Source organism: Zonotrichia albicollis, chromosome 1, assembly GCF_047830755.1.
Source record: "Zonotrichia albicollis isolate bZonAlb1 chromosome 1, bZonAlb1.hap1, whole genome shotgun sequence".
NCBI lineage: Eukaryota > Metazoa > Chordata > Aves > Passeriformes > Passerellidae > Zonotrichia > Zonotrichia albicollis.
In genome coordinates this window covers 117,232,709-117,244,899 of record NC_133819.1, presented here as the reverse complement: position 1 = coordinate 117,244,899, position 12,191 = coordinate 117,232,709, and the positions used below count along the sequence as shown (strand labels likewise).

Here is a 12,191-nt window from a genome sequence, read left to right as displayed (position 1 = left end):
AACTGTTGCTAATATGAGATTCTGTTGAGTAAATGCATGATGACTGATGCAACCACTGAGCAGACTTGCTTAGGGAATGTTGTCTTCTGGGCTGTCATATATGAACATTACTGCTCTTTCCAGAAGGATTTACACTGGATGTTTGAAAGCTTGCTGCTTCCTGTGGTCAGTCTGTTTGAGCCTCCTCCTTTGACTTGCCTTCTTTGATCATTTCTTAAAGTTCTATTGAAATTACTTTGAAACATAAGTCAGTTTTGCTGGCCAATATGCAGTTTTCACTGTAGAGTACTTAAGGAAAGGGGCTGTATTTGTATCTCCTGCCAGCATTTCCCTTTTTTTCCTAATGACTAACCTCAAAAGTAAATACTAGATTTTTTTTTGTATTTGTGTTATCAGCACAGCTGGATGCATAGCCATAATTTGAGTTATGTGTTGCCAAAGTAAAGAACTGATTCCTGACATACACTTCCTCTCAGTGTCCCAGTTTTTCCCCTCCTTCCATAGCTTATTGCTGGATTTGACCAGGCTAATTGGCTTAAAAAGTAAATTTAACAGGACCAGTAGGGTCTTTTTCAGAAACAAAAGCTTGGTTTTGTGTTGGACAGTGAGTCAGGTTTCAGTGTTCATATCATTTTTATTCTGGCAAGCTTTTCTCATAAAATGATATGCCAAGGTAGCATATAGATAAGGCTCCTCATCTCAGAGTGGGCATATCAATCATCTGTTTTATGGAGTTCACATAATTTCAAGCAGAAATGTCACAAATATTTAGCCAGAAACATAAAATATAGTCCTCTAAATTTGGGAAGACATTCTTAATTCAAAAATCGTCCATAACACTATTAGAAGATAGCTCAAATGTAAGGATAATCAGTTCTGAGGTTCCCACTGTGTAGATTCCATCTGAACTAGACTGAAATCTGTTTATAATAACACAAGTGTAATGAAAATGCTCTTTTAAATAAAGAAAAATTTAAGCCTGTGTCTGTTCAGTGCTGTGCAATTGGTTTAATGGTGTTGATTTGCAGAGGGTTTTCTCTCTGGAATGCAATAAAGGCCTAGGAAACTCCCCTAAACTGAAGAGCTGATTAACACCTCTTTCTCTACTATAGTCATGAAAGTGAAGCCACTGGCAAAGTTCCTATGGAACTTTGGTAAGTGGTAAATGGAAAAGTGGTAAAGAAAATAAAGAATTTCTGCTACTTTTGTTTGCTTGTTTGTTTGGGAGTTTTGGGTTTGTTTTTTTTCTGTTATTCAAAAGTGAAAAGGTGAGCTTGCTGAGGTTTATGTGACTGGTAGAATAAAAAGGAGCTATTCCATGTCTCTCTGAATAGAGCAAATCCTGCTGATAGGAAAATCAGCTATGAAGGAAAAAGCCTTGGAGTGGAAGGGAAAGACCCTAACCTTCCCCATCCCTAAGAAAAACCTAGCAGAAGTGAAACTACAGGCCACACTTTATTATGAATACATAGGAGCTATACTTATGACTTGTGGTTGGGTACAGGGAGTACAGCCTTCCCTGATGCTCTGGATGCTAGATAACTGCTTTAATTAGAAATTTCAGATAAACAGCTTGTGTTGGAAGAAATGGTGCTCTAAGGAAGCCCAGAGGCTGGGGCAGGATGATAGCTGGTTTGGGAGTGGGAGTTCTTGCTGCAGGGTTAAGCTTGAGACTGCCTTTTTGGTAAATTTCCCTAAAATTTCTCTTTACAGAAGAAGGTGACAATACAACATTCCAGGAGAGCCCATTGCCAGCAGTGGATCAGTTGCTTCAAGGGGACCCCAGATGGTTACTAAAATAGGTTTTTCAAAGGCAAAGGAGAGAGGTGGCAGGAAAGTAGGAGTGGGTGTTTGAAGCTTGTAGCTGCTATTCACAGGACAAGCACATGTCCCATTCCTCGTGCCTTTCCTCCAGGCATAGTTGCAACAGCCTTGCTCCTGGGATAGGTTGGGTTTGCTGCAGATATATCTAGGAATTTTGGGGTTCATATGCCAGTGTACTAAGTCATTACAAGCATCTGAACCAAGCTCCTGGACGAGACAAATGAATACCTGCAAATCACTGTTGGAGTAACTTCCCTGAGGAAGTTATGTCTATATGCATTACATGCACACAATACTGAGCATGGAAATATCAAATTGGCTGAAAATGTAAGGTGAATAGGGTGCTCTGCAAATGCTTTTGAATTTCTGTCCATAGCATTAGCATATAACTTCAATTCTGCCTAGCTTTACTGAAATAGTACTATAGCTTGTCTTAAGAAAAAAAATTAAAATAGAGAAACATAGGAGATACTGTAATTTGAATTATATGTTATTTGGTGTGTCATTACAGCTTTTGCTATTCTAATCCTACTTTTAAGTGTAGTGAACAGTGATATTGTAGGTGATGTAGGGATCAAATACACTCTTAAATGGTTCACAAGCAGCAACCATTGTGTGATTTTTTTTGGTAATTAATCAGAGATCAAGAATTTATTTAAAATTCTTAACCCATATAATATATATAACATTATTATATACCTGTACATGACACACCTTGGATTGTGGAGCTGCTAGTGCTTTATACTTCCTTCTTGATAAGCAAAATTAGTGTCCTACTGGCAGTTAATTGATTCAATTTTTGAAGTATTACTGGTTAAAGACACATTTGGAACACAAGAATCAAAAGTAAAGCCTGGTCCATCCATATGTGACATGCAAATGAGGTGTAAAAATAAGCAGATATGCTAAGTGCCTCCAATATCCTGTCAATATTTGATTTAGGAATATTTGCTTTTAGTAGCAAACTTAAGTCTCACAGGACAGCGCAAGAGGGAGAAAATAGATGTTAATACTTTCTACCTGTAAAATCAGGGGAGAGAAAACTCTTTTGAGGCCTTAAGTCTTTTGGGACATTAGAAAAGACACTGTTGAACAGAAATGTCATCTTTTCACAGCTAATGAATCCCTCCTGGAAGCTGTAGGCTACATGGATCCAAGCTCACCAGGATTAGGGTTTCCAAATCTAAGTGTACCTGCAGGGATAGCACTGGTCCAGGAGAGCATTATGGATGTTATTCCTTCCTTCATTTCTCTTCTTTGCTGTTTAGTTATTGTGGTATTTGATCTTAAACTCACTTTAGACACCTTCTCCTTCATGATGGATTTTATATAATAGTAATTAGGAACTAGCTAGTGTATGCATTGTCCCTAATACTTTTATTTGGTTTTGCAAAATTTATACATTGCTATTGAGTAAATGTGTTCTCTTTACCATGTTTAAGCCTTCTCTCCATTTAGTGAGGGTCTATTTTACTGTATTTCCCCTTGGAGAAATGGCTGCATCATGGCTTGTAAAAGTGGAGGCAAATACAACTTACAGAGGTCAGTAGACTTGCATCAGCTTGCCATTAAGAAGAAAGCAGAGGCAGAGGGAGAACAAACTCCTGTGCTTAGGGTGAGACACAGCTGGAATACAAGGATAGAGTCAAAGTCCTCACACATAACAGTGATGATATCACTGTCAAACCCTGTACTGTTGTTTTCATTTTTGGGGATTTTACTTTGGCCTTTCCAATCTAGACTTCCTGTTCTATTTTATACCAAGATATTTGGTAAAGAGATTAAAACCTTTTTGGGAAAAAAACAAAGCAACCAAAACCATGGCAATGTGCATTAGAGGAGGTTTATCTGTATTCACCAGCACACTGAAGACATTTAATACAGTTTGGTTTTGGTCTGATTGAAGTTTATATATACATGCTTGTACAGAGGAGAGTAACCTCAGGCATCAGGAGGACATTATTACTATGATGACTAATGAAAAATCCCTTTGTTTATAATTGACCATTGATTCTCCCCTTGTCCTTCTGCATGAATTCATACATTGTATTATCCTCCATTTGGAAACTCATATTGGGGAAAACATTTTCTTCCAATAGCTGCTCTTTGAAATTGTGCCCTCATACTCATCCTTTCTGGGAATACTTTTCAGGAGCAGAATGTATTTTGAATCCTTGCATTTCCAGAATTAACAAAAGCAGCACTCAGAGCAGGACTGCTGTGCTGAAGAGGGGCAGGAAGGGTGGGAGTAGTCACTGTGCTATAAATCTCCTGACTGTGGGCATGGGATGTGCAAAGACTGATCACTTTGCAAAGGAGTTGGCTGTTCTCAGAAAAGCAGAGCAGGCTTTCAGGCTGAGCCATTGCAGCTGATCTCTTTAACCCTTTATTATGCTCACCTTTTCCTTTTTAGAAATATGCACGTACCCACACTATCCCACAAATGAGCCTACCTGCTGTACAAAACCTGTAGATAAAAAATAGCAATTATCCACCTTGGTGCATTACTCTGACTTTGCCTGTGGCTTTTCCTTGGATCAGATTGAATTGGATGACTTAATGGCAGCAGGCAACAAAAGACTAACAGTTGTTTGGTGGAGTTACTAATTCAGATAACTGACAAAATGTATGTATAACTCAGGTTATAGATTAAGAAAGAAAAACAAATGATGTTTTAAAAAACTTCAAATGCATTTTTATAAATACAAAGCGTACTCATACTGAGTATGTACTGTTTCTTTTTCTTTCTAGCTGAGTAAATGCATGGCACTCCCATATATATAAAAGTGGTATCTTTCTTCAGTATGTACTTCTTGGTCTGAGTAGCAGGAAGTAAAATGAACCATTTTGTGCCAATATTAATTTTTAAAATTGCATTCCCTTTTCCCCAATTCCCATGAAAAAGGTATTCAGCTAGATGAACACTCTCAGAAAATTTTAATAGGACCCTTGAAATCTATTTGAGTTCACCTTCTTTTAAAAAATATTTCTAAGGGAAAAGTATCATAGATTCTTATGCCTTAGAGGCATTTTTTCCTCCATACATAATGGTGAGACTTCACTTGTATAATATATAGATCTTGAAAATATTCTTTATTAAATTGTAGATCGTGTTTAGAAGCATGTGAGTTTGGCTCTTTTTTTATTTTATTATTGATCAGTGCTCATATGATATTCATAGCAATTGCTGTTTGTTGGTTTGTTTCTTTTTTTCCAGTCTTTTCCTGGCCCAAGTCTCGAAAGTGAAGATTTTAACATACCTCCTATAACTCCTCCATCATTGCCTGACCACTCCCTGGTGCACTTGAATGAGATAGAGTCTGGGTACCACTCTCTGTGTCATCCCATGAACCACAATGGCCTCCTTCCCTTCCACCCTCAAAACATGGATCTACCTGAAATTACAGTTTCCAACATGCTTGGCCAAGACGGGACGCTGCTTTCCAATTCCCTCTCTGTGGTAAGCACTTTTAGTCTTCCCATTCTGTTCTGTTCTGTTTCAAGTGCAAAATCATGGAAATACAGATCTGCTTGAAATCCTTCAAGGGAGCCAACACCTGCCCCACTCAAATTTTGGAGTGCCCTGGCCTAACTCTGGATGTTACATTGCATTCCCTGTGTCAAATCTTCTGCCTGGCAGAGGTAAAGGGGAATTTTCAGCAGAGTTCCTCAAAGCCAGAGTGTTACCTTCCACCACCTTGGGCAGAAGGTTATCCTATACAGGGATGTAAATAATGACAGAAAGAGGCTCAAGGCTCTGACTTCTGCTGGAGCAGGGTTTGGATCCAGATGGCTGTTGCTCTGTATTTGTCTGATGAGGCTCTTTCCATTCTCATTTGCATGTGCTGAGAGATGTACAAAAATTTAATATCTCCTTTCTTGTTTACCGCACGTTTGGAAAACAGCAAATGTTATTTCTGATTCTAGGCCAAATTTTACAGCCTTTTTACAGTTCCCAGTCCTTAGCCAGCCAGAATCCAATTGAAATGACTGGACAACTTGCTTATAAAGTCTGTCAGATAGTCATTATGGTCATAATCTTGTGAAGCCTGATATTATAAATCACTTATTTGAATGTTAAATTGCTTGCAACAACTGCAGAGCTACTGTACACGTTACATTTTCAAGCGGGCTCTACAATTCATTAGTATACTTCTTGCATAGAAGCTCCAGACAAGATTATTTCACATTGATGTACAGTTCTAACCCAAAGAGTTAAAAATCCCATGAAAGAGGATGGAGCCTGACATTGTGTGTATCCCACAGCACTTCAAGCACTAGGTGGGCTAAATGGGCTGCCCAGGAGCTGCAGATCCCAACAGCCAAAGATAAGAACCTATTGTTCCTAGAGATAAAGGGTCTGGGCTTCTTACCAAAAGTTCTGCACTTAGGGACTGAGGCTGTTTAGGCTTTCCAGCTTGCTAGATCCCCACCACATTATCTGAAAAACATGAATCAGTCCTGGGAACCTGAGAGCTGACACAACATGTGGATGTTTGGGTAGTCAGGAATCCAGGTTCAGCTCTCATCAGCCCCTCAGGGGCTCAGACCCAGGGGCCATGGTGGCTGGAAAAGACTTGTTTTACAACAAAAATCTGCTTTGTCACATTGCTTCAGTGCAACTTAATTAAAAGAAAGCTACCTTGATTTTGAGGAGCTCAGCATTCCCTCTGAGGATGTCCAAAAGAGCAGAGGGGCGCAAGTATTGGCTTCTTATATGTTGCACAGTTATTGATTTACTAGGATGTTGCACACTTCGTATTTGAGGTCAGAATCTGACCCCAGGGTTATGTTCAATAATGGGAGGAGTGGAAGAGAGGCAGATTTATATAGAGAAATAGAAATATGCTCTATGGAAAGAGCCTATCTTTTCCTTGCTTGTCTGCAAAGCTGATGGCATGCATTAAAGAGCTTGAGTGAAATCTTGTGTGGGGTTCTGAGAATCAGAGCTATGAAAGGACTTGGAAAAGTAAGAGAAATGATTGACACTCTAGTCAAGACAGGCAGTATTTCTTATAACCAGCTCTTTTGAGCCATGGTTATGGCTCAGAACTATGCATTCTTTTAAGCTGTGATGTTTCACATTAACCTTTTGCAACAAGCTCTGAACAAAGGGCCTTGAGAGTCTGTAGATCATCGCAGTGAGTAATCGCATTGAGGGAAAATACAAAAATGTTGTATAATAAAGCTGGGCAATTTTGCCGTTGGAACTTAGTGAAGATCAGAAAAGATGAAAAATCAGATGTCAAGAAAATATGTGCTGAATTTTGACAATAATTTCTGAGGATTTGTTCAATAAATAAAGCATGATCCTTGGAGTGTCATGTGCTAAGTCAGCTATTACCCTAACTTGCGTGCCCTTTTTGCAGAAGAACACCTCTTACCTAGCAATAGTTTGAACTCGAGCTGGCTTGTCTGTACAGCGTGTGAAGCTACAGCCCATATTAGTACAACTGGCACAATGATAACACCTCCATTTCATACAGTTCAAATGCTGTTTGGCAGTATTGCTCCTCTGATTTGAATTTGATAACTTGAGAGAAATTAACTTGAGGGAAGTAATTTAACTCTTCAGTGAATTCAGTGACTTCTTCAGTTAATAGAATGACCCCATTGTTCTTTTGGCTTTGCACTGATGAAGAAAAACAGGGGATTTTGTAGAGTTAACATTCTTTACTTAGTTTTGAATTTTTATAATCCAGAACATTTAACTTTTTTTTTCAATATGACTGTTTTCTTGTGGTATGACTCATCTCCAGGTTTCCTTTTTACTATCTCATCAAACTCTGATCCATTTAGCAAGTTCTTGTGTAAATCACTCCTATATTGCCTCATATAGAACATAATTTATAAGTTTCTCCAATCTATCTAAACCCTTGGTTCCATATAATTTCTGTTATATCAAGTACTGTTTAGTGTACTTGGAAAACATGTGTCTCACTTTATTTTTCAGGGCACTAATGGGTATTTTTAGAAAAAATATTCTTAGAAGCAAATCTGTTGGCTGTTTTCTGTCCCTAATTAATTTCACATCTTCAGCAAATTTTACTTACATTGGGACAAATTCAGCTGCATTGCAATGTGCCTCTAATAGAAATTGGTTGTTTTATTTTACTTAAGCATCCTTCTTTTTAGCTAGTTTTTAACCTATGTTGGTATTTTAGCAATAATACCTTCTATTTTATCTGTATTAGAACTAGTGAGTTTTTCAGTTTGTGTTCTTATAGACAAAACATTACTTAATGCTAGCCAAATGTGAGAAAGGCATATCAGTGAGCTCAGAAACAGTTAGAAAATAGTTCATACACCAAGTATAGTGTTTTTCTTCCATCTCAACTACCAGGTGTTTTCACATGAGGATTTCTGTGATTTTGGACAGATTGAAAATTGAGGATGTACCCTTCCTAAGACCCCTTCAAATCTCCCCCCATCAGAAGTCTCTGTTTCATACTCCCCCCAAGCTGCAGATAAAATCCCTTTCAGTAAGGATGGCAGGATTTACCCCAATCTCTCTAAGAATTCTCCTCTGCAGAAGTGCTTAAATACACACAATAAGAGCCCACTACCAGCTCAGTGAATTCATACTAAGGATTGGCTTCTTACAGAATCTTACACTGTGGGAATTCTTTCTAAAAAAATTTTGCAGTGCTGGGAGATGAAAATTTCTCATAGCCATTGACAGTGTCTTAAATTTGGAATTAATCTTCTTTGAAGTTTTTTTGATTGATTGGACTTTCATACTGTGTGCCAACTATTTAAAAAAAAGAAATCAGACAACAAAACCACTAAAATTTTTCCTTCTCATTATTCTGCTGTCAGTTCTCATATTTACTTCTATGTTTGTATATTTATGTATTCTTAGTTGACATACAGAATATACACGTGCACATTAATTTCTATCATGCTGTCACATACAGATTTCTTTCGGCTCTCATTATGTCTGGATATCAGGGCTTCAGAAATCTACACAATTTGTGCAGAATGTGAGTCAGGGTGGTATTAACCCATAGTCCAGCCCCATCATGGGAGCTCTTAAAATCCTCCTTCAAAATGGATATGACTTCTATTCCTGCTTCTTAATTAGATGCAATTTGATATAGATAGAAGTGTTTTTTAATGAAAATGTACTTATGGTCCTGTTAACATGTTTGCTTCTATATAATGGAATAGGGATCCCTTCCTGGTTTCCTACCAGTTGAAGACTCTGTGGGTTTGGTTAGATCCCAGCTGGGGCTTGACCTGCCAGCTTTTTTCTGTTGATGTGAGTTTTCCTGAAATATCCCAAAGGATATTTTCAAGGGCCACAAGAATTACCCTTCTAACATTTGCAAAAAATGCATGTTGTGTGAGAATTTGGATGTATTGGATGTGTTCTATAAAATGGGTTTTTCTATGTATCAATAAAATTATAGACCTTCTAGCTTCATAAGTGTATCCTATAGATAGTTGGTTTTTCCGCAAGAAACCAGAGTTAAAAACTGCAGTGCTGTTTTTACATAGTTGGAAAAAAAACCCAACCTATTTTTGGAATGCTTTCATTTGTAATCTTGTGCTGATCTTTTTGAACATGTTGCTCATGATGGTATACCACAGAAAATTTACAAGAAATAAATAGAAGATTTAAATTTCTTGAAATGCTTCAATTTTCTGGGTTTTAAGTTTAAAGTGAAAAATATGTTAAAAGACAATAAAATCAGGGGTTTGATTTCCCAAATGCTCTACTTGTGCTGGCAACAAAAGCCAGCATAATGTATATACTTAGGTTTATTGTCATTTTTAGTATTCAGTCAAGACACACTTTGAATTCAAAGGCTACTGTACAACTGTTTTGACAACCACCACATCAGTAGGTAATGTGCAGGACATATGAAACTGAAGCAAAAATGTTTCTTTAGGTCTATAGGGAGTGCAGTACATCAAGGAATTCAGATATATTAAAGCAGCATGAATTTCTAATATGTTGCTCTTATGGAAAAGACCACTGGCATATTGAATAATGCTGCTTTCAAAGCAGAGCAGAAAATGTGATTACAGACAATTTCAATGCTGTTTTTAAAATAAATATTTTTGAAATCTTGAGGTGTTTTATTTCATGTAATGCATAAAATATGTAACAGTGTGCTAGAGCTAAAGATCTTCTAGGTCACGGAAGAGTAGATGATGTCAGCTATAATTATTCAAATGTGGAATAATAGAAGCATTAGTTTAAAATAAAATGCATGTCACAGAGGCCCATGTCCTTATATAAAAAAAAAAAAAGAAACAATAAAAAGCTGCTTTTTTTCACACTTAGACAGAAGAATAAAGGCAATGAATAATTATTTAACATTATGCCCCAATTCATCAAAGCCCGAGCAATTACATTATACTTTTTCATGAATTATATTTTTAGATATGCAACCCATGAGAGATTAATATCTTAAACAAAATGTGGCATTGTGTAACAAGGAAGAAAGCAGACAGCTATTTTTTTTTTTGCCATTTTTAATCTCAGGTAGAATGAAGTTAGTATTTCTTATTCACAGTACAGTTGCTAATAAATGCAATAAAGGAAACTGTTGTTGTATCTGGGATGCATTTAAGAGATTTTGTTTTACTGGTTTCATACACGTTAGTTTAAATTCAGTGTTCATGACTCATCTTGAGGCTGACCTATACAGCTGATTCTTTTTTCTTCCACCTTTAAGTGTCAGTGGAAACTACTGAGTCAAACAGAAATTCATTATTTCTGATAAACAAGATGAATGACTTTCATAACAAAAAAAAAAAAAAAAAAAAAAAGAGAGAGATTTGTGTCTCCTAACCTAAGTGTTGAGATTTGAATCATGTTTGGATACTTTTTTCTAGCTTGTATTGCATGCCAGTGGTAGCAGATTCATTTTGTCTCTGGTGAATACTTCCCATTTGTGCCTCATTACCAGTTTCTGGTCTTCAGTTTACATCAAAATTTACTGTTATGCTACACAGACCCGCTGCTACCCCAAATTTTATTGCAGTGAGTTATTGCCATCAGAACCACCAAATCATAAAGCTAAGGTCATGGAACATCTTGTGTTAAAGTTGCTTGTTTTTTTTTTTTTTTCTTATTAAGCAACTTTGTATTCTTCTTTTCCCTAAGAAAAAGAGGCAAAAAAAAAAACCACAACAACAACAACAACAAAATGACAAAAAAACAACACCATGTTTTCTGAGCAGGGTTTTTTTTCCTTTACTGAAATAAGCCTTGCATGGAAAAAGGTTACAATAGTTAATGTATGTTTTGTCAAACACCCTGATCAGCTCATGTCCATCAGCATAACCTTATTGTCCCTACTAGAATTATGACTACTTATTCCATCAAGGACTCTGAGACATAATTTTTATCTTTCCTTTCTTCTGATGTCTGCTCTACTCTTTTGTCATCAGACAACAGAAAGGATATGTACAGGAGCTGATTAAGATGTTATTCTATCAAGGTTTCATAAATACCTGAATATTGCATATCTGCTACTACAAGGCTCTTTACTGTGCTACAAGAAACTTTTGATGTCAGAAATTACAGCTGTATAAAATCAGAGTGAAACAAAGCATGCATTTTTAGCAGTGATAGAGATATGCCATTTAGCTATAGAGTACTGTGGAAGGTGGCTGATTCTCTGTGCCTCAGGATTGAATTCAAATGGGATAACTCTCAAAAATGATGTCCTCTATTTGCAACTGGACTTACAGACCCCACAGTGGAGCAGCATGACCAGAACCTTCCCATGGGTCACCTTGTCCCTGGGGCCTTCTCAGCAAAAACATCGGTCCATGCATTCACAGAAGGGGCAACATTGCTGGTCCCGCCTCAGCTGGCAGCACCTCTGCAGCTTTTGCCTGCCAGGAGAACATCAGCAGAGTAAAAGAGAGCACTCTGTGGATGCAGGCCACTGATGGACCCCACCTTCTTCAGGTCAGCTAGGACAAGAATTCCTGTGAAAGTATTTGTGGAGCATTTTTTTCTGACCCTTCAGCAGTATCTGGTAAAGTTATGCTCTCAGTTATGCTGAGAGCATAAGCCCTAAGTACTAAGGGCTTGCCTTAAAGATAGATCAAGTAAATATTTGCACAAACTGTAGGAAAATATTTGTACACCAATGACCTGGACTCTTTTTAGAATAATTCCAGGTCTCATTTTTAAAATTGAAAATGAAGCTGTTGATTTACTGTCAGTTGGGAAACACAGCATCCTGCTTATTTGAGTGTGGTTTTTGAGAATCCATGGGGCTCACATATTTCACAAACTCAAGTCAGAAAACAACTTGGGTATAATTTAGAGAAGAAATAACAAGGTGTCATGTATCTTATTTCTGAAAACACCCTTCTATAGAAAATACTTTGGTGGCCTT

The 12,191-nt window shown here is 37.3% G+C and overlaps 1 protein-coding gene across 3 annotated transcripts in view; it reads left to right on the top strand.

Moving 5' to 3' along the window:
* TOX (thymocyte selection associated high mobility group box) overlaps window positions 1–12,191 on the top strand; it is a 224,964-nt gene that overhangs the window by 124,839 nt on the left and 87,934 nt on the right. For all 3 annotated transcript variants that reach the window (XM_005479326.4, XM_014264592.3, XM_014264586.3), the window contains exon 3: window positions 5,042–5,284. In XM_005479326.4, coding sequence (XP_005479383.2) covers window positions 5,042–5,284 — 243 coding nt within the window. The remainder of the gene's footprint in view (window positions 1–5,041; window positions 5,285–12,191) is intronic.